At 35.1% G+C, this 24879-nt stretch overlaps 3 protein-coding genes across 3 annotated transcripts; all 3 read left to right on the plus strand.

Annotated features, from left to right (window-relative positions):
- LOC140797836 (F-box protein At5g50450-like) lies at positions 1 to 2101 on the plus strand. Its single transcript, XM_073151514.1, has 4 exons — positions 1 to 272; positions 366 to 528; positions 663 to 1340; positions 1862 to 2101. Exons 1-4 carry the CDS (start codon positions 55 to 57, stop codon positions 1931 to 1933), a joined length of 1131 nt encoding a protein of 376 aa, XP_073007615.1. The 5' UTR covers positions 1 to 54; the 3' UTR covers positions 1934 to 2101.
- Positions 2102 to 9157: 7056 nt separating this feature from the next.
- Positions 9158 to 14726, plus strand: LOC140797780 (uncharacterized). Its single transcript, XM_073151429.1, has 2 exons — positions 9158 to 9477; positions 14073 to 14726. Exons 1-2 carry the CDS (start codon positions 9214 to 9216, stop codon positions 14493 to 14495), a joined length of 687 nt encoding a protein of 228 aa, XP_073007530.1. The 5' UTR covers positions 9158 to 9213; the 3' UTR covers positions 14496 to 14726.
- Positions 14727 to 15730: 1004 nt separating this feature from the next.
- Positions 15731 to 24575, plus strand: LOC140797781 (autophagy-related protein 101-like). The gene is made up of 7 exons (XM_073151431.1): positions 15731 to 15917; positions 16087 to 16123; positions 18080 to 18165; positions 22302 to 22397; positions 23536 to 23698; positions 23794 to 23953; positions 24086 to 24575. The coding sequence occupies exons 1-7, from the start codon at positions 15885 to 15887 to the stop codon at positions 24087 to 24089; spliced, it is 579 nt and encodes a 192-aa protein (XP_073007532.1). The 5' UTR covers positions 15731 to 15884; the 3' UTR covers positions 24090 to 24575.
- The last annotated feature ends 304 nt before the right edge of the window (positions 24576 to 24879 follow it).

A 24879-nucleotide genomic window follows, 5' to 3' on the forward strand; every position in this document is an offset into this window, starting at 1 on the left:
GTATCTCTTCGAGTCTCCCCTATGCTTTGTTTCTAGAAAGAAAGAGCGGGCGGTATGAGAACGAGAAGCGGAGTTTGGTACCAACCCGCGAGCGAGATCAACGGGAGGAAGAGGAGGTGGAGAGGCGAGGCAGGAGGCGAGGCTCGCCGGAGAAAGCTGTCGGGGGCCGGCGACTTGTTCGACGCCCTGCCCGATGACCTCGTCTTGTCCATCCTCTGCAAGCTGAGCGCCTCCGCCACTCGGCCCTTCCATCTCAGTAGCATCCTCTTGACGTAAAGATCCATCCGATCTTTAGCTTCGATTTCGGCCATTTCTCGCCGTTTCCCTGATCGAAGATCTAATCTTTGGTGTGATTTGGCTCGCAGATGCAAGAGATTTAACGAATTGGGCCTCCATCCCCTGGTGCTATCGAAGGCCTCCGCCAAATCCCTCGCCGTGAGGGCCATGAACTGGTCGGAATCTGCCCACCGGTTCTTGAATCGCTGCGCCGACGCCGGGAATCTCGAAGCTTGCTACATCCTCGGCATGGTAATTCCCCATCCTCCTTCCTTCTCCTTCCTCCTCGGAGAGTGTGGGAAAAGGTGCGACCTTGGTCGGGTTTATCTTTTCAATCGATTCGACGAAGTCTAATAAGAGTTGGGTGTTTTGCTCGAATCGCGCAGATACTGTTCTACTGCTTAGAGAATCGCGCCTCCGGGGCGGCGCTGATGGCGCGGGCGGCGATGGGTTGCCACGCGGCGGCGCTCTACTCGCTCGCCGTGATCCAGTTCAACGGGAGCGGGGGTTCGAAGGACGACAAGGACCTCCGCGGCGGCGCCGCCCTCTGCGCCCGCTCCGCCGCGCTCGGCCACGTCGACGCCCTCCGCGAGCTGGGCCACTGCCTCCAGGACGGCTACGGCGTCCGCCGCAGCGTCGCCGCCGGCCGCCGCCTGCTCCTCCAGGCCAACGCGCGCGAGCTCGCCGCCGCTGGCGGCGGCGAGCCCGCGGCCCGCCACGACCGGCGCCACCTTCTGAGCGACTTCGGGTGCCACGTGGCCACGGTGGAGGGGCACGCGGCGAACCGGTTCATGGCGGAGTGGTTCGCGGGGAAGGAGGAGGACGCGGAGGGGGAGGGGGATGGGAGGAGGCTGTGCTCGCACGTGGGGTGCGGGAGGAGGGAGACGAGGCGTCACGAGTTCCGCAGGTGCTCCGTATGCGGTATCGTGAACTACTGCTCTCGTGCGTGCCAGGCGATGCATTGGAAGATGGTCCACAAGGCCGAGTGCGCTCCCATGGAGAGGTGGATCGAGCCGGCGGTCGTCGTCGTCGGAGGACCTCATCATCCTGACGGACACGTGGAGGTCTGAGCTTTTTTCTTTTTTCTCTTGACTTTCTCTGTGTATACTAGAGAGTTTTTTTTTTAATTGTTGTAATTTTCTCCTCTCTTTTTTTTTTTTTTTTTCTTTTTGCCTCTTTTTTTGTTGAACAAGGACGTGAAACTTTTAATTTGAGCCTATGACCATTTTGTTAGACGTGTCTTTTTTCACTTCACACCCTGTATTATACCTTTATTGTAATTCACACTCCATCTTTTTCATTATTTTCTTCATGCCTTCATATAAAAAGATGGGTATCAGTTGAGTATATCATCAAACAATAGATATACTTACTTAACCCCCACTTTCCCTCGTAAACGTAACATCTGCCAAGAAAGGTGATGCTCTGTGATCCAACATAGGAAAAGAAGATAAGAGAAACAAAGGCCCTAGTTCAGTTTAGTGTCTAGATTTTTTCTTCCTCTCTTTTTTGGACGCATATCTAACTCCTTCCAGTGTTTTGATCGGTATCCTAATGATTGAGACATCTTATTCCATATTTGTAGGTCGGAGATCTTGTTCCTCTCACGGTATGTCTTGTACTCGATAAGAAAATTATGTTCATTTGTGGTGCATAATACGACGCGATATACTCATTCAGGTGGCAACACGAGAACCATTCGGATTAAGACAGATTTAAATCTTAACTGGAACAGCATTAAATTTTCACTTCTCTTAAGAAGAAGATTAGTCCAAAGAGTTATTTATTATTGTGATGGAGAGAGATATCAAACACCATTTCTCAAGGGCAGTTCATTTCTCCTCCCCTATGACTATAATTTTGAGTGTCAAACAACCAGTCATTATCAAATTGCCAACATACTTAATGCAAAAAGTTTTATATATGTGTATATTTTTTTTAATCTAATTTGATAGCTTATTTTGTCAAATGACCTATGAAACTTTTGAGTGTCAAACTTGGCATGATGTAGATTATTGGGGCCACATCTAATTGCTTAACCTTGTAAGTTAGACATGGATAGTAATGTTTCGTTGTATAATACAAAGAATGTTTTTCTGAATAAGAAAAAAAATAAGGATAGGATAAAGGTGGAAATTTATTGTAGGGCGATTTAGTTCAAAAAAAATTAGGATAAATTGTGATAATGATATTGGATAAAACATACATATTCTTTATTCCCACCGCAAAATAGCGATAAGAAAACCATCATAAAGATGAGTTATCACCATTTCCTATATATCAGGATAATATTATCTTGCGTTTGGTTTCAATAATGAGCAGCTATTTCTTATCCCCTAACTAAACGAGGACTTATTCATGGATATATAGTATTCAAACTAGCTTTTAGCCAGCTAATGGTTTCTCTCTAGAAGTAACTTTTTTCTTCTTCTTCATCTTCTTCTTCTTCTTCTTCTTCTTATCTTCTTTATTCACACACGGTGGACCAAGATAAAAACACCTTTGCTTTGGAGCTAAGCTTGTGCATCCATGGGTGGAATAAAGTGCAAGTTAGATCTCTTCTCTATTTAATAAGGCTTGCTTCTCACTCTAGATTTAAACCCTAAAGTTAAACATATATATATAAAGGAAAGAAAGTAAGTATTGAGAAAAGTAAAAGGCATGCATGTAGTACACTCAGTTGCATAACCCTTCAAAGCTTCATTACTTGTCAAAGCTCCTCCAGTTCATAAATAGTTGGTGAAGGTGAGAGAGAGAGAGAGAGAGAGAGAGAGAGAAAATGAAGTCTTTTTGGTGCTTTCACTGCTCCCCATGGGTGTCGAGTTCCTTCTCATCTTTGCTTGCAAGTAGAGGCTTTTGTGTCGTATCTTTTCATTACATTTTTCAAAATAAAGAGTCGTGGAATAGAGAAAATGTGATTACTCCTGAGAGCAGAGTCTAGTAGAATCCTGCCGATCCAATTATTCAAAACAGAAGGGGTGGTATATATATATATATATATATATATATATATATATATATATATATATACATACTATATAAAATAGGGTTAAATATATTTTGAATGAAAATTACTTTACCCTTGAAATTTTGATTAAATATTGATAACAGAGATGTTGACTTAAATGACCTCGCTTTTGTTAAATAAATATGCATTAGAAAGTTCAAAGTTATATGGTGATTTCTTTTTTTATGGGAAGAGAGGAAAAGCAAAATATTGTCTTTGTAAAACAAAATTTTATTCACACATAACAATGTCTAGATTTTATGTTTCAAATTTAGCACAAATTATTAAATATTTAATGAAGAATATTAAAGTGAAAAAATGGTGTAAAAACTCAAAGAAGAAGACAAATTCTATATTGTGGTTTTGTGTGTACTAGGTGTTTGAAGATAGTTCTAACATATTGAAATTGAATATGATAGAGAAAAATTCACAAGGCGTTCGAATGCATGTATGTATAGCAAAATTCCTACGACCAATATGCATTGTTGTGAGGTACAATTGTATCATCTTGTGGTAGAGAGATATAAAGGAATTGAAACCTAACCCTAGGTTATCTCTGTTATTCGAGCCTCCACTTTAAAGTTTAGAAGAGATCAAGATCACAACTTTAGATGAGTCCAAGACTAAAGGTGATGAAATATTCTTTTAATATCTTTTTCTCGTTGTATTATTAAGGTTCTGTCTTAAGAATCATTAAGACAGAATCATAAACCTCAATGGTCACTAATATTAAGAATCAATTATGAAAGGCAACATTGTGGATTTGAGCTATAGTCGCAGATATTGACGGAGAATCCACAAATTCATCTTATAACTACTACAATATATTTCAATGATCGGTTTGATACTTTCTAGATTCGTGATTTTTTACCCAAATTTTACAAGGAGTTTTCCCACATAAAAGTCGTGTGCACTTTTTTTTCATGGAGACTACTACTTTCGATAAACTGAATAGCTACAATTTAGTCAAAAATTTAAGAAGTCAGTGACACAAATAATATCAAGAGGACACAATATAGTTTTGTGCATTCTTTTTTTTATTACGAAAGATAATAATTATAACGGACCCAAATAAATAACATACTCTTAATAATTATCACACTACTTAAATTATACCCTCCCAACCAAATGGTGATAAAAAAGAGAGATCAAAACCCATTCAAATTCTAGGATAAATACCTAATGACTCCCTTCCCCTTATGAGAAACCAATTAAATCTGTCTTAATTATTATACATAGGTTAGAGAGAGGTAACAATATTATACCAAAAGCTAGCATTAAATAGGAGCTAATAACGCCAATTATGTGTTAACATATGATAGCACGGTTTGTTTTTTTTTGGGGGGACTTTTTCTTATGATATGGTACATGTGATTATGTAAGTTAGAATAAAAGAGCATTTTAAATTTTAATATGATTCAATACCTTTCTCATTGTACTTTCTAGTGCATAAGATCGACTTCTTTGCTTCTTATTTATTTTATTCATCCTCCTCCTATGGTGATTAAGTCTTCCTTCATTTTTCTATAACTTTCTAGGAAAATATTAGGACTGCCTCTCATGAAAGTGATTCACTCAGGCGTTCTTCAGTTGAATATTCTCTCAATATTATTATACTGGAATTTATTTATTTTTTTTACCTCATGAACTATGACTCTTTTTCAGAATTAATCTTTAAAAAAAAATTTGTACATACTTCATTTGAGCCCTTCCATTAGGAAATCATTATGTACTAAAAATAAAAATTTAAATAGTTATTATGTACAAAAAAAGTTCAGGAGTCATTGGTAGAAAATAATAATAGTTTAAAAAGTGAAAAGAGAATTATCTCTATTATATATTATAAATTATAGGTATAAAATCGCTAGCATTGAGAGTGAATCACTTTCCCGAAAGTGATTAAACCTATTAGACCAAATAATTTAGAAACTCATTTCTTTATCCAATAAATTTAAAAATTAAACATATTTTTATCTTATTTTATACTAAATTAGGCTTCTTCATCAACTTAGCAACTTAGATAGATTACCCCCTAAACCCAAATAGATCAAAATTTTTGTGTTAAACTTTGCATATATATATAATCAAACATCTCCTTTTAAATACTAACACTGTTAGGGTTTCATGCATCATATAAACTATGAATTTTATTTGTTGTTCTTTTAGCACAAAGGATGATAAAAGATCCATTTAGGTATTAAGTTTAAGAGGTAGTCTATTATGATATTTAAGTTTAAAGACTAGTTTGATCAAAAGCTCTATGTTATACGTTTATGCATGCAGGTCTACGTATTTCTTCTGTTCATATAAGCAACCTTTAGTATGTAACCTTTGGATGAAATATAATACCTGTTATATTTTATAATCTCTATTTTTTGTATTTCAAATTATTTATACACAAAATATTGAATCAAATCTAATTCAAGCTTGATTCAATTCAAAGTTGATCCAAGCTTAATTTCGGCTTATATATTTAATATAATTGACCAGTTTATTTAGATTCGAGCACGAAATTAATTTCAGATGAGGAGTTGTACTTCTGAAATCTTCACTCCTAGCAATTGAGATCATTGGATGCATATAATTTATGCTGAATTCTAACCTAGCGATGATTTTATCTTTCTAGAATACTTCGTGTGGGGTCAGAGGATTCAATGCGAGCTAATTCATTTAGATCAGTTGAGTGCACCGTCAAATATATTGTCGGGCATCAATCGCGTGTATCTAACGATTGTGATAGCACTCGAAATTAGATATGAAATAAGGCTCGAAGAATTAGAACTATATAATATCGATAAGCTAGTGTATTTCAGACATATGATTCGATTGACCCAAATAAGATCGGCTCGCACCGAATCGCATTCCATTCTCCTCTTCTAAAGAGATTCATGAATTGTTCTTTGAGAATCCTTGTTTCTCACTCTAATTATCTACTCTTCTCCTTCACATCTTTCTGCCATTTCTAACTTTGGCCCCTCGATAGAAAGGAATAACTCGGTGCAGGGACTGATTTATAAAATAGGTTTAAGGAAAATTTGAGGACGTGAGCCAAAATAACCACTAAAATCAAGGGGCAAAGTGAAAAATTCTCCCGTAATTAATTATCCTAAAGCTTGGGTGGTTAATCGCAGGGGAACACACGATTAGTCAAATTAGTTCGACTACAATTGGTCGGAGGGGGTGGGACCCGGGGCGGGTGTGACATGCTGGCGGTATAGGGGACCGTTGCGTGCCGGCTGGGGGAGCGGCAAGTGTCGGTCAGCCGACCGACACGTGTGCTTCTGCTACGTGGCATGCACCTACTGAGTGCATGGAGTAGTGGCAGGTGTGCTTTTTTCTTTTTTCTTTTTTTTTTTCTTTTTGGAATATTTATTCTTCTTTTAATTATTTGAGTTTTTTTTATAGATAATATCCACACAAATTTTCTTTTTAAATGTCAAAAATATTCGCCACTGAATTTTTTTTGCTTCGTATTGAATTTACATTATAGTTAGTTTTTAATTCATAAAATATTCCTAATAGATAATTATTAAAAGTCGACAAATATATGTATATATATCGAAAATACCTTTCTTTCTCAGAGTTTACGGCCGTAAAATAATATTATTAGAATAATTTTAAGAATTAATTTCGCTGAGATAATAAAATTAAATTAGTTCACATAGTCCATGTAGATAAGATAATTTAGGAGGTCAAAGTGAAATTATCTTTAATTATAAATATTTTATATGATGGTAGAATAGTATTTTTCTAATCTAGATTGCTGTAACAATTATGTATGTATCCCTTGTTTTTTTTTTTTCTTTTCTTAATAGATAATTCAGACCAATTAATTATTTACAATCTATATATTAATAGATGATACCATGTTCTTAATTAAAATTTAAGGGATTTTTGCATATTACCACTAAAAACATTTTAATGTCTTAATTGTTATTATATTCTTCAAAATATAGTAATTGCCATGAAATCATTGTCCTCTTTAGAAAGTGTCATTCTATTAGTAAAATCTAACTAATAATGGTTAAAATTGAACGTAAATTATCGAGAAAAATATAATATTACGGAATATTATAATACAAGAAAATAATTTTTTTTCACCATACAAGAAAAAAAAAATTAGGGATGAATAATTCATAATTTAAACTTTAAGGAAAAAAAGAAGAGAATATGTTAACTATCACTCTATTCGAAATATTCTACTACTATTCCTTCAAAAAGTAATAATAATAGCTATTCTAAATTTCAGTTGAAATTATGATATTTAAAAAATATTCAGCAGTAATAGTGTAAAAATATCAAAATTAAAAGATATCAAGCTTTTATTAACTACTATTATAGTATATAACCGTAGGAAATAAGAAACATATCTTGTAGCAATTAGTTTGAAGAGTATTTGCGTCTTATTATTATTATTATTATTATTATTATTTTCTTCTTCTCTGAGAAAGTAAACCTTCTACGTGACTCACAAGTCACAAGGATTTTGACCAGAAGTTTGTGTTCTAATTAGCTTGTCAAAATCTTAAGGCATTCATTAATGCCAATAAGCAAATAGAGGATGTCAAACTTATGTCTTAGAGTAAGGAGACAAACGTTGTAGAGTTGTAATAAAATAAGCCAAAGGAACTCCCCCTTCGTGGGTCGTGGCACATTCCTTTGCTCTAAATTTTAGAGCCATGCAAGCTACTTAGTATTCTTATAATATACCAATTGGGATTTGGGTAAATGCATATGGGGAAGAAGAAGAAGAAGAGGAGTAGGGAGTGGTGAAGAAGAAGAAGGAGAAGGATGTTGCTTAACGTAATTGGCATGCAGACTAGCCTTGTTTCCTGCACGGGGGCACGTGAAATGGCTCATGGTGGTGTTCATGTTATCTAAAGACTAAAGCCCTAAGTTATATATATATATATATATATATATATATATATATAACCAAGTGCTCATCCTGTTTCATCATGCATTTGGATGAGCATGATCTATTATTTCATGTGGGATAATCATCTTTGGAGAAAAAGCTACTCATTCCTTAGTAGCCAAGGAGATTTTTTTTTTCTTTTGATAAATAATAGAGAAAATTATATTTTACTTACTTGCGATTAGGTCTGAATTCAGGTATCTCTTATGATTTCATTTGTATCACTTTACTCCCTTATAGTTATATTAAATTAAATTTATTATTTTTTATATTATATTTAACTATACGACTATTGGCCTGAGAGAAGATAGTCTAGATACTTATTAGAAACAATTTGTAAAGGATTAGATGAACTTTTCAACATATCTAAAGTAATATGGCAAAGATATGAAATATATATATTTGTCATATAAGATTACCACATTTTTAAGTTTTAATGAAACATGGGATGCAGCCTGATTGTTAAAAAAAATCTCATATATTTATGATTAAAAATTTGATCTATATTATTTTAGATGCATTGAAAAGTTTATTATAGTGTATTATGTATGGGGGCTACACATTCTCTTATATTTACAGTAGATATAGGGGCTTGCCGGTCGGTGAAAGTACATATTATTTAAGCTTTTGAATTAATTAGTAATCACCGTTTATGGTACTTGCTATTAAGCTAGACGAAGCTACATCTAACTATGAGTGAGCAAGATTGAGTCAAAACTACCTCGATCTTAGGTTATACTTTCCACTTGTAGACCCGAACTCGACTCTAAACACTAAACCCTGAACCCAAGCCCGTATATATGAAGTGGACTCTACTCGACTTGCCTCACCCAGCTCTACTAGATCTAGACTAGGTGTAGGCCTCAAGCCCAGCCCACATACCCAACCCAAGGCCCAATCTACACTTCGAAACCCGAATAAATACTTCTCTCTTCGCGGTCCACCTCTTTCTTTCTCACTCGAGCGGCGAGCGCGCAAAACCCTAACGCCACACTCTAGCTCTGCGCCGCCGATGGCATCCGCCTCCACATCCACCTCTGCCATGGAGATCGAAGGCGGCGGCGGAGGCGGAGGAGGAGGAGCTCCTCCGCCTAACGCTGCTCCTCCGCGGCCTCTCTTCGAGGCGTTGAAGCCGCACGAGATGTCGGACGGGAAGGTGCAGTTCCGGAAGGTCTCCGTGCCGCCCCATCGGTTCGCGCCGCTGAAGCGGTGCTGGATGGATATCTACACTCCCGTCTACGATCAGATGAAGGTCGACATCAGGATGAATCTTAAGGTCTGGATCTCCCCCCTCTTGTCTCGTTTGTTCTTCTGTTTGGTTTGGTTTGGTTTATGTGATTTTGATGCGATATATAATTTCTCCTTTTCCACCTAAGAGATGCATTCCGCGTCTGGAAAGGTGCTAAATTTCTACTCTAATTCGCCATTAATTACTTAGTATTATGAGTAGAAACTTTAAACTAGGTTGATAGTGTCTCTGACAAAGACAGTTTTACAGTATACGACTGATCAAACAATAAGTTGGATCTCTAGATATATCATCTATATATAACAAATATGTATGCAGACATAGAGAAATTGGGGGATAAACTTTAAGGAAAGCCTTCAAGGCTTAAACTTTAATTTGGATTAAATTTAATTATCATTTCATGTGGCTCGGTAAGGCTTATGTTCAGGTTGGCAAAAAAATTGAAATCAAGCTTGAGTTGAAACCCACCAAAGGTTAACTATTTATCTAGAAATGACTATGCTAGAATGAAATCATACTAATGCAAGTCATTGTACATATCCAACACCGGATCAGGAAATATCTATCCTGGAAAGAGCTTTGGCACAGAGTGAGAGATCACATTTCTCTGAAGGACGTCAAACAAACCTAGGTGAGCAAGGAAATGTGCTGCTTTAAAGGTAATCTGAGTGCAGTGAAAATAAAAATTCTTTGAAAGATAGTGAGGTTATAGGGAAGTGAGGAGAAGAGAGCCCATGAAGTTCACCATGGCTGTATGCTGGCTTTAGTTGGATACTTGTACGCAATCAAAGACAATCGATTTTGTCATTTGTTTTATAGGGAAAACTAACTAGGTACTTTAGATAAACAGTTTGTTGACAAACTGAGTTAGATTTAATATTTTACTTTTGAAAATCCAAGTTATATGTTCATCTATTAAAACATTTTTTTGTGAATTTTGAAGTGCACGAAGAAACTTCTAGCAGTACTATCTCATATTTTAAGTGTGGATAATAGTGTAAGTTAAAAGGATTCTTTCTTTTGGTTTTTTTTTCTTGATTATCAATGCAGTTTTTTAGTGGAAAAGATGATATCGGATAGCTTACAAATGGTTTAATAAAAGCCCAATCACACCCTTTACAGAAGTACCATTGAGGACAACTAGAGTTTTTCTTTGTGTTGTTTTCCTCTCCTGTAAGAAAGCCTTATAACTTTAGATTGGTGCTAGAGCTTCTCGTTAGCTTTAATCTGAATGAATTTCCAGTGGACAAACATTCAACTTGTTCTCGTCCAAGACTAAAATGTAAAATTGTTCATTCAGTTTGTCAACCATGATTCATCTAGACAATATAGTTAGTTTGTCAGATAAAGAAACGACAAATTGGGTTGTTTTTTGAGTGCTTCTAACAAAATACGGTGTGAGTGCATGTATCGGACTCTCTATGCTCTCTTCTTTTCACCTTCCAAAAATAAAACAAGATACTCCTTCAATGGGTTGTCAAGAGTACCACATTTATATTTCCTTTATGAATATGCATTTTTTCCCTTAAATGGGTTCGTGTGGTGCCCTTTAAAGAAATTAGTATCTAAACCACATTGCATGTTTCTTCTCAAATGTAATTTTTCTTCTTGGTGGCATTATTTATTGTGGCTTGCATAGGTATGATTTTGTTCTTGCTGGCATTTTTTTTTGTAAATGACAAAATTGAGGTGGTAAGGATGTGCTTGACTTGTAGTTGCAAGGTAAAAATTGTTGCAACAGACTCTTCGGTCTCCTTTTCCAATTGATGTTGTTGGTGGAAATCTCTAGGATAAAACTCTATATTGCTTATATGTTGCCAACAATAGAGAAAGATTGGAGAGAAAGAGTATAGTGAGAAGAGTGTGTTCTTAAACTCTTGGAGCATGTGGAAAATGTAGGGATGGCAGTGTAATGAGCGAGGGGGAAACAAGTTAAAATGCTTGCTCTAAAAAAACACTTGTCTTGATGTTGATTTGGCTCTATAAATTAGAATGCAATTTCATAGGCTTAAAGTGGAACAATTGGTCATTTTATTCTAGTAGCTGTTCTTGTTTTGATGGAACATGATGTAGGAAATTCTTGCTATCAGGATCACTGCATCCCTTTGTAGTAGGGTTTTTTAGGATGGTATATAATTTGTGCTTTGCATAGTTATTACTTATTAAAATTAGATCGGACATTGACCTGGTCGGAGGTTGGGTCACTGCGTTATTGGTTCAACTGATGGTTTGCCCGATCAGTTTGTTGGCTTTTAAAAAATAGTTAAATAATATATAGATAGTTCTATATAATTCTAAAAATTAAAAAGATATCTACAAAAGTAGTATAATTGTTTGTATATTCCTCAAAATATATGCTATTTATATAGATACCCTCATGATTACTTTTCAAATTACGTCATTTAATAGAGGAAGATAAAAATACTATTAACTAAGAGAAATACTTGAAAACTGAAAATAAGGATATTTTTATTTTTTATATTTAAATTGTTCAAATTTTAATGGAAGTTTACTCTAAAGGTATTCATGCAAGAAATAAGGATTTTAAAATGTATACATGCAAAAACTATGTATTTTGAGCAATATATATGTAAATATGAATGTTATACTTTTCAAATTAAGTCATTTAATAGAGAAAGATAAAAATACTATTAACTAAGAGAAATACTTGAAAATTGAAATAAGGATATTTTTATTTTTTTATATTTAAATTGTTCGAATTTTAATGAAAGTCTACTCCAAAGGGTATTCATGCAAAAAATAAGGATTTTAAAATGTATCCATGCAAAAACTATGTATTTTGAGCAATATGCATGTAAGTACGAATGTTAGAGGGACATACGAGCAAATATTATAAGGGTGTATATGCAAAAAAACTAAGTTTATAACACAAATATGTTATAAACTAAATATTTTCAAAATTTTAGGAGTAAAAATCTTTAGGATATAAAATAGAATAATTAAATATTAAGGATAATTGGGTGTCTTTGTAAAAGTACTTTGACTTGGCTGGTTTGCCAAAAAAACAGTCGGGTTGTACATGTCACTGATTCAATCGCGGGGATTTGTCGATTTTTACTGGGTCAATTACTTATTCGGTATGATAGCAAACCGAACTGGTATGGTGGTCGGTTCACCGGTCCTCTACCCGGTTTGATCTGGTTTTAATTATTATGGTGCTTTGCATTTAGAAAATTGAGTTGAAACTGGCCTGCTATTTAAAACAGCATGAACCCAATGCCTTAATGGCATACATTTTTGTTGCAAGTGTTTTTCATCTCTTGTTCCTCAGAGTGGAGTATTTTGAAATGTTGATTAGGGTGAAATTATTTGATGGCCTCATGATTAGCTTCAGTCCTACAATACCTAATGGTCTTTTAACTTGATTTGGGAAACTACCATGTTCCTTAGACTTGAAATAACACGATAGATGGAGAAAAATGTTGCAATGTACAAATAGGGACACTCATGGGCTGGGCAGGGCCTAGGCATGGTCCACTGCTGAACCTGTAGGACCTTTAGGACGAGCTGGGTTTAGGATTGGGAAAACCAAGTTTGACCATCTGGTTTCCTATATTGAGAAGGCTGCATTGCATTAGGCGGTTGCGTTTGAAGTGGTAGTGAGTTGTTGGAGGAGGCATCGACATCATCGAAGGAAGAGGAGTGGCAGCGGTGGAGGTGGTTGCGGTAGAGGAGGAAGAGGAAGAGGAGAGGGGAGACGAAAAAGAAGATGAGGGCAATGGTGAGGATGGAGAAGACGAGGGAGAGGAGAAAGAGGATGGTGAGATTGCGGAGGGGATGGATAACGGAATAAGAAGACGATAGATTAGGGATATGAGCCTTGGGCTAGGCTAATGGTTGAGCTGCTTGACCGGGCCAAGCTCATTTTTGGGCTCAGGTAGAGTCCAGGGGTGCTTCAGGCCACCGGGCAAGATGAACAGCCCTATGAGACACCTTGTACCTCCTTACTGGTTGTTAAAAATCCTCAAAAATGTGAACTCGTTGACAATTTTATAGTGTATAGTTTCATATACATGTGGTTTTGCTGGATAAACAGGAGTGGAAGATGAACACCAGTTTTGCTGAAAAGAATATGTATTCGACAAGACATGAAGGCCTAATTCTTTTCTCGATGATCGCTAATGATATCAAGGCCATTTAAGCATTTTATAGTAAGATAGGAGATTGGCTAATAGAGTAAAATACTAAGAAGGCTCCGAGAAAGAATATTAAGTTATTGTTGGTGTTTTTTCCTTATGCCCTGTTGTTTTTGATATGAATCTAGCATTTGACGATAAACTATCACTACTAACTTATTGTTTTAAGAGGGGGTCACTTGGTATGATGCCAATGCTTGCCCCTTGCTCCAAGAGGTCATGGTTCAAGTTATCAAAATAACCTCCTCGCTTCCGGACCCTACATAGGTTGGAGCCTTGTATACTGGAATGCTCTCTTCCAGACCCTACATAGGCTGGAAGGGGCCTCTGTCTTGTGATGTGCTATTTCATTTGCACATCAATATGATTTCTTTTTAAACTAATGTTTCATTTATGGTTTATGGCATTCTTCTTCTTTCTTTGATGTTCTAGATTCAAAATCTTCTTTCTTCCTTGAACTTACAGGCTAGGAAGGTGGAGCTTAAAACAAGAGCCGACACACCAGATGTGAGTAACCTACAGAAATGTGCTGACTTTGTTCACGCCTTCATGCTTGGATTTGATATTGCTGATGCCCTTGCTCTGCTACGTCTTGATGATCTCTATGTCGATTCTTTTGAGATCAAGGATGTGAAAACATTACGAGGGGAGCATCTTTCTCGAGCTATTGGTAGACTTTCCGGTAAAGGAGGCAAGACAAAATTTGCCATTGAAAACTCTACTAGGACTCGGATAGTAATTGCAGATAGTAAGATCCATATACTTGGGTCCTTCGTAAACATCAAGGTCGCAAGAGATTCACTTTGTAGTCTTATATTAGGGTCACCTGCTGGTAAGGTCTACTCCAAACTTAGAGCTGTCACTGCCAGATTAGCAGAAAGGTTTTGAAGAGAATTATTACTTGCCTAGTAGAATAGCGAACTTTTGTGGGTTCTCTGGTTTTTGTAACCTGTTTAAGGACTTATACATAGAAGAGCATTATTGATTAAGATGCGAGATTCCCGATATCATGTTTTATTATTTATTCCCTCAGGGAGTGAATTCAGAAGCCTAAATCGAGTGTTATTTCTTTGGAATGTACTGATGATTATTTTCGGCCAGTGATTTATCTTTTGTGCATCAGATTTGGTCAAAGGCAGCCATGGCAAGCTATCAAATTGAAGTTTAAATTGACGAGTTCATCTAACAAGGGAATTTTTTTTTTGTCTTGTTAATCTTGTTGTCTCATTATTACTGGCATTTTGCGTTGCGTTCATCAATTTGCGTAAGTTGAAGCTTGAGAAAAAGTATTATGATATCTGTTCTACTGATTTTATAGTCTACACTAAATGCAGTTTAATCATATTTGTATAGAAGATTCACTCCGTATGGACAACATCTTTGTTTTGGTAAAAGATTGTTGATTAATTTGTGCTTATATTTTGACTGCGCCGTCATATTTTTTGGAGCCATGAAATCGTTATTCCAGACTCCTATTTCCAAATCATTTCTTTTTCATCATGGAAAGACTCAAGAAAAATGGGTCAGGACTGCATGTATTATGGATTCAAAAATTATTCAAGTAGTAGTACTTAATTAAATGTAGGCTCGATCAAGCTGGGGAACTACTATGCTCATATATATGTATATGTATGTATGAGCATGATGCATATTTATATACAACCTCATATAACAAATCCATATATTGCCCCTAGGTGAAAACGGGTTGAATAATATTTTAATATATATTCATTCATTTGGATAGTTTAAAATATAATGAACACCATAAAAAGGAGTAAAATAATATTAATTTTGTGTTTACATGTGAATCCAAAATATTTCATATACATAAATTAATTATGCTACAAACTTTATTAATATTACAATATTTTAAAATAAATTCGAATCTATATAATATATCCGATCCGTTCTCGAATCTACATTCAATAGATTTGATAACCAAGTTTACTACCCCCCTATTCGTATCATGACTAGAAAAGTGGATAGTTTTGATACGACTCCGATTCCTATCGGGTCCAGTTGTCAACCCTAGCTCCATAAGGGCATCTATTTGTAATTGGATATTTGGATGCCGAAACCCAACCCAATCCGTTTATTAGACGGACATGATCGTTGCGACAAGTACAAGCTTCCTTCGTAAGGTGGATAAAAAGACCGGATTGGCTGGAAAACCCACCTATTCGTACCTCCCTCCCTCTCTCGATCTCGATCTCGATCTCGATATATCGATCGATCCGTCGATCCATAGCTTGGTAGAAGTAGAGACGGAGGAACACCATGAGCTGCGAGTTATTCGAACTTAAGGAACTAGTAAGCTTCTATTCCTCGATCTTGATCTTTTCCTCATGTCTTCTCTCCAATTTCTTCCAAAACCTGAAGTTTTCGTGCTTCTTACTAGCTATTCTCTTCCGTTCTTCGTGTCAATTTTGGCCACCCTTTTTTTTTCCTCTTTGATCAGTTATGTGATCTCTGAACGCAGGCGCTGGTGTCGTTGGAGATTCGAGACGTGTTGCGATGTGAGTACTTCTTTTCTTTTCTTGTATGAAGGAAAAAGAGAAAATTTTCATTAGGTACTGTTTAAATTCCAGTGTACGCTTGATAAGATGGATTGCTACACGTAGGTTACTTTGGATTTAAAGATAATATCAAATGATGTTTATCATCAAGAAATCCAACTTTGTGTTTTGTCCTGCTTAAAGAAAGGTCCTTTGGTTACCTTGATTTAGGGTATGGTTGTAATTATTTGTCAAAACAGATGATGGAACATAAAGGTTGTAAACCTACATTCTCGATAATTTGTTATTCATATAGAAGAAAAATATGATTTTGGTTATCGTGATATTCGTACACAGTATGATGTTATCAAAATTGTTTGTTCTCATTTTACTCGATGTAGGAATCTGCGATATAATCTTTCCTTTGTGGTTTCACTATGCTGCATTTTGTATGCAAGGATTAGTGGTGTGTATTTTCGTACAAGTAGTTCAGCATTGATTTTTTGACTTCTAGGATTGACCCTAAATCCTATTAAATGATAGGGGTAGAATATATTTTACCCCTTGTTGTGAGACCTAAAATCAAAGGACTCCCCTTCGCCTCTCTCCCCTTTCCATATTTTGATTTGTGTCACTTGCCCCTTTATGTCCTAATTGTTAGTTTTTTCATCCAAATTATTTGAAATCTTCCAAAAACTGTAGGAAACCAGCTCGAAAACTTAAATCATGCAAGAATAAATTTTAACATTCCATGTGCCCTCTCCTTTAGGAAAATAAAACCAAATCTTACCTATTTCTCAAATAGATAAAAGATAATTATTTCTTGATAAATATAAGGACATTATAGTCTTTTTCATCTAAGCTATCAGCTCTAGCTCTGCTAACATAAGGGCATTACAATCATTTTGCATCATTGCTATCATCTTCACCAGTTCATTCATGCCACAGAAGGGATAAATGGTACAACTCAAAATATATGGGGGCATCATGATTTTAGGTCTAATCAGAGGGTATAATGTAGGGATAATTTCGTTTTCACCTTTTGAACTATTTTTTGGTATCACAATAATCCTTTGAACTATTATTACCTCAATCCACCCTTTTCGTTAGGTTTTTGTGATATATTGTCATCTATAAATTGCCATAAGATAGTCACATAATAAAAATAAGGCATATTTACCCCTCATATGCATGTGCATCTCAAGAAAGAATGTTGTGTTGACGATAATGAAGGGGCAACTTGGTCATTTCCTCGATTCTTTCTTTGATATCAAGGGGGTAAATTTTTCGATACTTCAGAGGGTTATTATGTCCAAAAAATAGTTCAGAGGGTTATTGTGAAAAATTGTGGTATATTAGAAGATGAAAATAGAATTATCGCTATAATATATTTAAACCTAAACAATTTCTAGCTCAGTTTCAGGTACACTTAAAAAGCCTTGAAAGAAAATTGTTCGTTCATGTTAATCTTGGTAGTAGTACTATATAGGGAATCTCTTTCTTAATTTATGTAGGCATATAATGCTGAGCACTTTCCTACTACAAACAGTCAAACATACAGACATACATACATGTGTCCTAGTGCACGAGCCCTCCACCAATGCAAGCTCTAGGGAGAAAAGATGTACAGACCTTACACTCATTACTGAGGAGACTGATTGAATTCCTTGAACCCATGGTCTCTTGGATGCAAGGGTCTACTTCATCCATTTGGTGTTCCTTATTGAAAACGTCAATGTGGAGTAACTAGCTGCAATATTGCAGTAGCTAATAATAGATATGCATTCTTGTGTGTATGTTTGAGAAATGCATGCAATTATTTATTCACATTGATCCATTATTGTAAAAAGCATACTTAATTATAGATGGCCTGTAGACTTTCAATAGTTGTCTGTTCGGTTCTGACTTCTTAAATTGTTCTATCAAATGTCTTGAAAACCATTTCTTTCTCTTTAAGTTTTGCTTAAAATGTTGCAGGCATTTTGCATACAATTTTATTTCACAGAGCTCTAGGACTTGTTCGGCCAAAAGATGTTGATTGTCGGCGCTTCGACATTACTTATGTATGTACTTCTTTACTTGGGAACATAAATCATGTTAAATATATCTGGTTGTTATTTTAAACAGATGAGTAGTCATTGAAATTAAGATACCTTTCCTAACTCGTCTATTGAAATAGGATGTCATTGTTTTTCCATATAATTCTTTTGGTTTTGGACAGCTAAATCTTGCATCAATTTGCGGGTTGTTTTACATGGATCAGCCCATCAGGTTTCTAATGTATGCTAGTCTCAACTATACATTAGTTCTACTGTGCCAACAAGTGACTATATCAAGTCTCTTGAGGTCCCACATCAGCTCTGTTTGAACTTTTGTTGGTTAATCAACTCTGAATTTTAATTGGTTTAAATCCATCTGGGTGGATACACGTAGGCTAAGGTGGCTAGAGATGGCAAATTTTTGGAAGGTGGCGGAACTTCATTGTATATCCTAAAGGAGAAGGCTTCACAAAATGAACAAGACTTGTCATAACCAAGGTTCCAAAACTCAGGATCGTGATCAAGATCGGCTGTCTGAAAAAACAATACGTATTGGCTATATCACTCGTATCAAATCAAACTAGTTTTCAACTACGTAAAATACTAAATATATTTTAAAAATGTAGATTTTTTCTTAAATTTAGAAAAAAGATAAGAAAATAAGAAAATAAAAATTACTCACGCATGAAGCTTAAAAACTTAAGAAATGTATTAGCTTACTCAAATGTTAAAACTTTGATGAATAACGAGTTGACTCTCGCAAATTTCTGTGCTATTCATTATCATAATTATCATAAGTTTGTAAATAATGACGATTAGGACTTGGTGCTCTAAAAAGTGATTGCATCGTACGAATCATATCATATGAATCTTGTTGTGTCTCAGAAATATAATATCTATTATATGGATCTTGTGTCTGAGGATACGGAGGATAATTCATATTGATTTTGTGATAGCTCCAAACAATAAATACTTGATGCACCATAATCATAGAAAATATCCTCATGACGACGCCGCTGATATGTATGCACATCCTTAGTTTTTCTGTCTTTAATCCCTATGTCTTCTTGATTTTCGTCAGCAAATGTAGAAATGACAATCTCACCACTAGGTATGTCATTAGGGTTATCACTGGTACTGATAGATGTACTATCTCTTGCTATTGAATGACTCGTACTAGCCTTTGTTTCTATTGTGGTCTCCTCCAATATCTCATCTAATTATAAGTTATTTCTATCATCTAATAATCTATCTTCTATTTTTCTAATCCATGGAGTTAATGGATCTTTTTCATCAAAATAATAATTTAAATTAATCAATTGTTCATTTTTTACCTTCCTTTTTAAATTTCTCTCCCTCAATCTTATATTATAATAACATAAAATTAACTTCTTTAATCTTTTTATTGTCAATTAGTTACGTGTATCAGTGTAGATGAAGGAGAAAATACTCTAATTTCTTTCACACTGTGATGAAGACACAGTTTGAATTAAAATCTTTTTTACTATTGATGTCAAATTTGGTGTCTTCTCCTATCTATAAATAGATCACCATTTTGCTGGAGTATTATAAGATATAGTTGCAGCAACTTTAGTAGTATTGAATTGCCCAACTCTTAATCTATATCTCTCCATCTGAATTATATTATTGCATACATTCTATAAGAAATTAATTATGTTGAAAGTCAAAATTTGAAACAAATAATAATAAAATTATTTAATTGAACTATAGCTCACCTCTTTGATTGCAAATGATTTGTTTAACGTCAGGCTATAGCCTGCTAATTACCTTCCTAACTTTGAACAAGACTTCAACATTACTATTGACATTTGTAGAGAATTAAAATCTTGGATTAAGAAAATATTCTATAGAAATTTAAAATTAAAATTTGTAAGCATTCAAATTTATAAATATTCATAAATAAAAATAAATTAGTAAATTAAAAGTATGCTTACCAGTAATATGTATATCTTTATTCAGTTGTTTGTTCCATCTAGAATCAATTATTTGCCACCACTTCTATATGTTATACCCATATAATTTTTATTAATTCTTTTGTTTTGTCTATTGGTTCATATAAAAAACTCATCTTAGACTTGTCATTACTGTCTACAAGTCGTTTTACCTTGACAAGATGCTCAAATACTGCGATGATAATTGTAATACAATTTCAAGAGCCATGTTCAAAATTTCATCTCAAGTTTTATCTTTTCATATTCCTAAGTTTATAGATCAGTCTCGTGATGTAAAAATTCGCATAATATTATCTTTGAAGTGCATGATACTCTCCAATTCTAACAAATGAGTAGCAAATCCTAGTGATGCCGAGTTTGATGATCTCCCTACCACCAGTCATCTGCATAGATAAATTAAGAATCTAACCATGGTTGTATATAAAATTTGTCAATCTTTGACTTTCATATATGTCCATGTCAATTTCAGTTTCTTTGACAATATCCTCTAATATGAGATCAATACACCGCATAACGTATGATGTCCAATATAAATAACGTCGCTTCATTATAAGTAATTTTCTAGCAGGCTTATAATTGACTTTATCAGTAACCACTTGGATTGCTTTTTTCTTACCTATTTTTTCTACCACCTCATATATTAACTAACAAATATAATTTGCACTTTTAAAATGAGTAATAATATTCACAGACTTGAAAAATATTATTCCCATGCTTGAGTATCCCAAGAAATTGACTGTATTCATTCTATTTTTTATAGTCCACCTATTACACATCAATGTACAGCCAAATTCATTCCAATACTATTTAAATGTTTCAATGCAAGTGTGAAGCTTATTTACCTCTGACTAAAGATATTTAGTAGCAATGTCATTTGAACTTGGAGCATAACACTAGACTTTATTGATTGTATAGTATTCACTATAGTGTGACAATAAGGATTATTAATCACATTAAAAAGAGTATGGTTGTAGAAGAAAAATTGAGAGATAACTCTACCAATATGCTTCTTTGCATTTTTAATTCTTTTGAGAGCTGTCTTAATAGTAGTATGTATACGACTCCTTTTTAAAAATATATATATCCATTCGTTCAATATTTTTAAACTTCGCTGTAACATCAGGAGTTCTAGGAGTACAACTATTGCCTACATATTTTATCTCTCTGTATGTGAATTGATCTAGATCTCTAAAAGTTACCATCACTGTTTCTTTGCATCTCTTCCTTCTCTTTATGCATATTTTTACTCTTTTTCATTGTCCTTCTTACTTGTCTCTCCTCATTATCCTCCATTCTTTGCTCACTACTAGTATCATCAATATGTACATGGTTATGCATCAATTCTTCACGAACTATTGACTTTTTCTATTATGTAGATTGTTATTATTTTTTTTGGCTATTAGATAAGCCAATATCTGATTTATAATTTTTACGACTATTTGAATGCAAGTTGCCACATTTCCTTGCCTTCTAATCAAATGTACTTGTTTGTTGTTGCCTCGCAGTAAGCCAGTAACTATCTTAAATTTATATAAACACCAAAAGCTATATGTGTCATCACCTTGATGATTGGTTTGTCTATTAGCACTTCTAATTTATCAAATTGCTATTCATCTTAATGTGCTTCCTCTATATGATTTAGATCTTTTTAGTGAAGTGAATATGGTTGAATCTGAACTCTGAAGTAGTAAATAGCTCCTGTATTTACTGGTTTTTAATATTCTTTTTTACTTTGTTCTACTTGATTCTTCTGGTTCTGGGTGTTAGTGGATATGTAATTACCATGCTAGACATTTTAAAGATATTAGCGATTGGATTATTTTGAGTGCTAAAAGCTGATATCTATGTAGTATGTACTTTGTGATATAAATTTTAGCATCACCATTTGCACAGATATATTGCTGTAAGAGAAGCAACTCTTACATTAACTAAAAGTGAAATTAATATCCACAATTTCTTCTTGAACCAAAAAGATAATGACAAGGCATCTGGAAGCATATGCCTATAGAGTTTATTTTCCCATGTACTGCTTTCCCCTCTCGTATTCAGTTTTTTTTTCAGAATCTTTGGGTACATTATGTTCGTATTATATCACATTTGTTTATCCTATTAATCTGTCATAAGCCATCTGTTTGTTTGGTGCCATAGTAATTAGCTTGTTTAACATTTAGCAAGTGTATTCTACAGGTGCAATGTGGAGATGCTGAAGCAGAAAAGAAAATTGATGAAAAGATTGATCAGTTCATTTCATGGGTTGAGAAACATCCAAACCGGAAAAGCCAGGTTGTTCTTTTTATTCCTTTTCTTGTATGCATTCTCATGGATACATCTTATCATGCTAGTGTACAAGTTGTATATATTTTGATCGTTATAGGTAATTGAAAAATAGAGGCAATTACATCATTTTCTCCCATTGTGTATGCATGTTATATTGTCAATGTTTCTCCAATACGAGTGAATGAATGGAATATAACAGAATGTGATTTATGGTTAAATCCTAAAAAAGAATTACAGGTACCGTGTAACAGGAATTATTAACATAGGATGACTTCTGTAGTTGTGTAATGTGATGTTGATCATATTGTTGGTGTAGGAATCTCTTTTTCTTCTAGCTGCTTAGTGTCTTGCTAACTGTCCGTCGTATTTTTCTCCTTATATTGTGCCCATTTTTGTATCTATGAAGAAAGAACTTTATACAATTCAACATATTGAAAGCGATTGTTTTTCTCTCTAGTTGCGTCTATATTTAGGATTTATGGGAATTAGGTTGGCCATTGACTGATATAGTAATGCTTTATAAATTTGTCAAACTTGATCATATTTTTCCACTCTTATTTAACAATGCCCTAATGGTGTGGGTCGGTAGGTAACCTTATCTTTGTCAGTGTGTTAAAATGCATTTTCGGCGGCTGTCCCACCAACAAACAAGGCGCTGAAAATATGCGGTTGAACCACATTAGTGGGTTCTGGTGGGCTAATTTCACGCTTGACGGGCCTGGTGGTAGCAGATCAGCTGGAAATGGCGCAGATTGAAAGAATAGTGGTTTGTGCATTAGTTAAAAGGAAAACAATTGCCCTAAATCCTCTCCTCTCTCAGCTGCACATGGCGAGCAGAGAGTGGTGCACAGTGAGCTGTGCAGAGCAACGAGCAGAGACCTCATGGGTCTTCTTGAGAAGCCCTGATCTCCTCTTCTCAATCCTCTTGATTTGAACTCTTCTTTGCCCTCTTCACCTGATTCCAAATTCCAACCCTAGAAAAGAGGAGCACAAGAGATAGGATTGAGAAGAGGATGCACGTTGTGTTTATATTTTGCATATGAGAAATAAGTTAACCATTGACTGATATAGCAATGCATTTTAAGGATGCAACTTGTCAAACTTAGTAATATTTTCCACATTTGATGATGCCTCACTGGTACAGGTGACTTTATCTTTCTACGAGGTCAGGAACAAACACCCAACTTGGTTCAGTAACAAGACTGAACGCCTGTACTGGGAGCAGTGGCATATTAATCTTCATATAACAAACCCCAAAACACATGGGAAATCACATAATAATACTAAAGCACCTGAAGATAATGGAGGTACTTGTTTTATTGTTATAAAATTTATCTATTGTGACACTGTCATCTTCCAGGTTTATGAGGAATGTTGATCTTTGAATGTTTCATGATATTAGAAAATGATGAAGAAACCAGTTTCAGACATGCTGCTTTGGAATCATCACTCCGTGAAGTCTTGTTTCAAGTTATAAATTTAGCCAATAATAAAGGGGATCATATTCCATCAGTTACAAATTCTGATGTTGTATCATTTCCGTATGAGATCACACTCCCAAGGTATGTATTTTATGTTGTGTTATAAATCCACTAGATGTAAAGTCCTCCCATTATTACTTATAATCTCTTGGGAATTCTCATTTCACTTTAGGTTAAATTTGTTAAAAGAGTTGCATATATTTGGCTCTTCAGGTGACCTTTGCCTTCAGCGTGTTGACAGTTCATCAGATTCTTCCTTTGGTGGTATGGTGACATCTTTATGAGATACTGCAAAGTGCAAACTATGCATCCTTCTGTGCTTAGTTGAACACCAAATTAAGTCAGTCCTCTACTTTCAACACCATTTCTTGAATCTTCAATTCTCGTCTTATAGAAGCATCGTGTGGGAGCTGTCTAACTTTAAATGCCAGATAATTTACATGAATCAGAAACTTGTACAGAGTGATGATGAAGATGGAAAAACCTAAATATTCTTTTCCGTTTGAACTGTACATATCACTTCTTAGGTCTTTTCTACATGTGTTTTGTTACTTTTGTATGGCATCCCACCAACCGAAATGGATTTCACATAGGACTACAGATTAGTTTCCTTTTAGTATGTATTTAACAGTATTATATTACCTGGTGGTTATCTTGTAAAAATTTCTCATATCTGCTTAATTTTAGTTGTATCTGTGAATTACCTTCTTGAGTAGTTAATGTCAGTGAGCAGGTGCTAGAAGCTTTTTCCTGAGGCGTCAAGCTTAATTTGGTGATATTTCAGTTCCAGGAAAAGAGGAGACTAGTACTCTTTGACGCCGTTAGGACTTCATTTTTTTATTCTTTAACTTTGTTGCATGCCTCTCTTATCAATTAGTGTTACTGTTTTGTCTGTTTAGCAATACAAGCAGTAGAATATGTCCTGGTTCTCCTGAAGATTACGACAGCATCCTGCCTTCATTAATGATTAATAAGAAAGCATGATTTGTTCAAGTCAGGCAGAGATT

This window comes from Typha latifolia, chromosome 11 (assembly GCF_019914945.1).
Source record: "Typha latifolia isolate L0001 chromosome 11, TyphaL0001v2, whole genome shotgun sequence".
In the NCBI taxonomy this organism is placed as follows: Eukaryota; Viridiplantae; Streptophyta; class Magnoliopsida; order Poales; family Typhaceae; genus Typha; species Typha latifolia.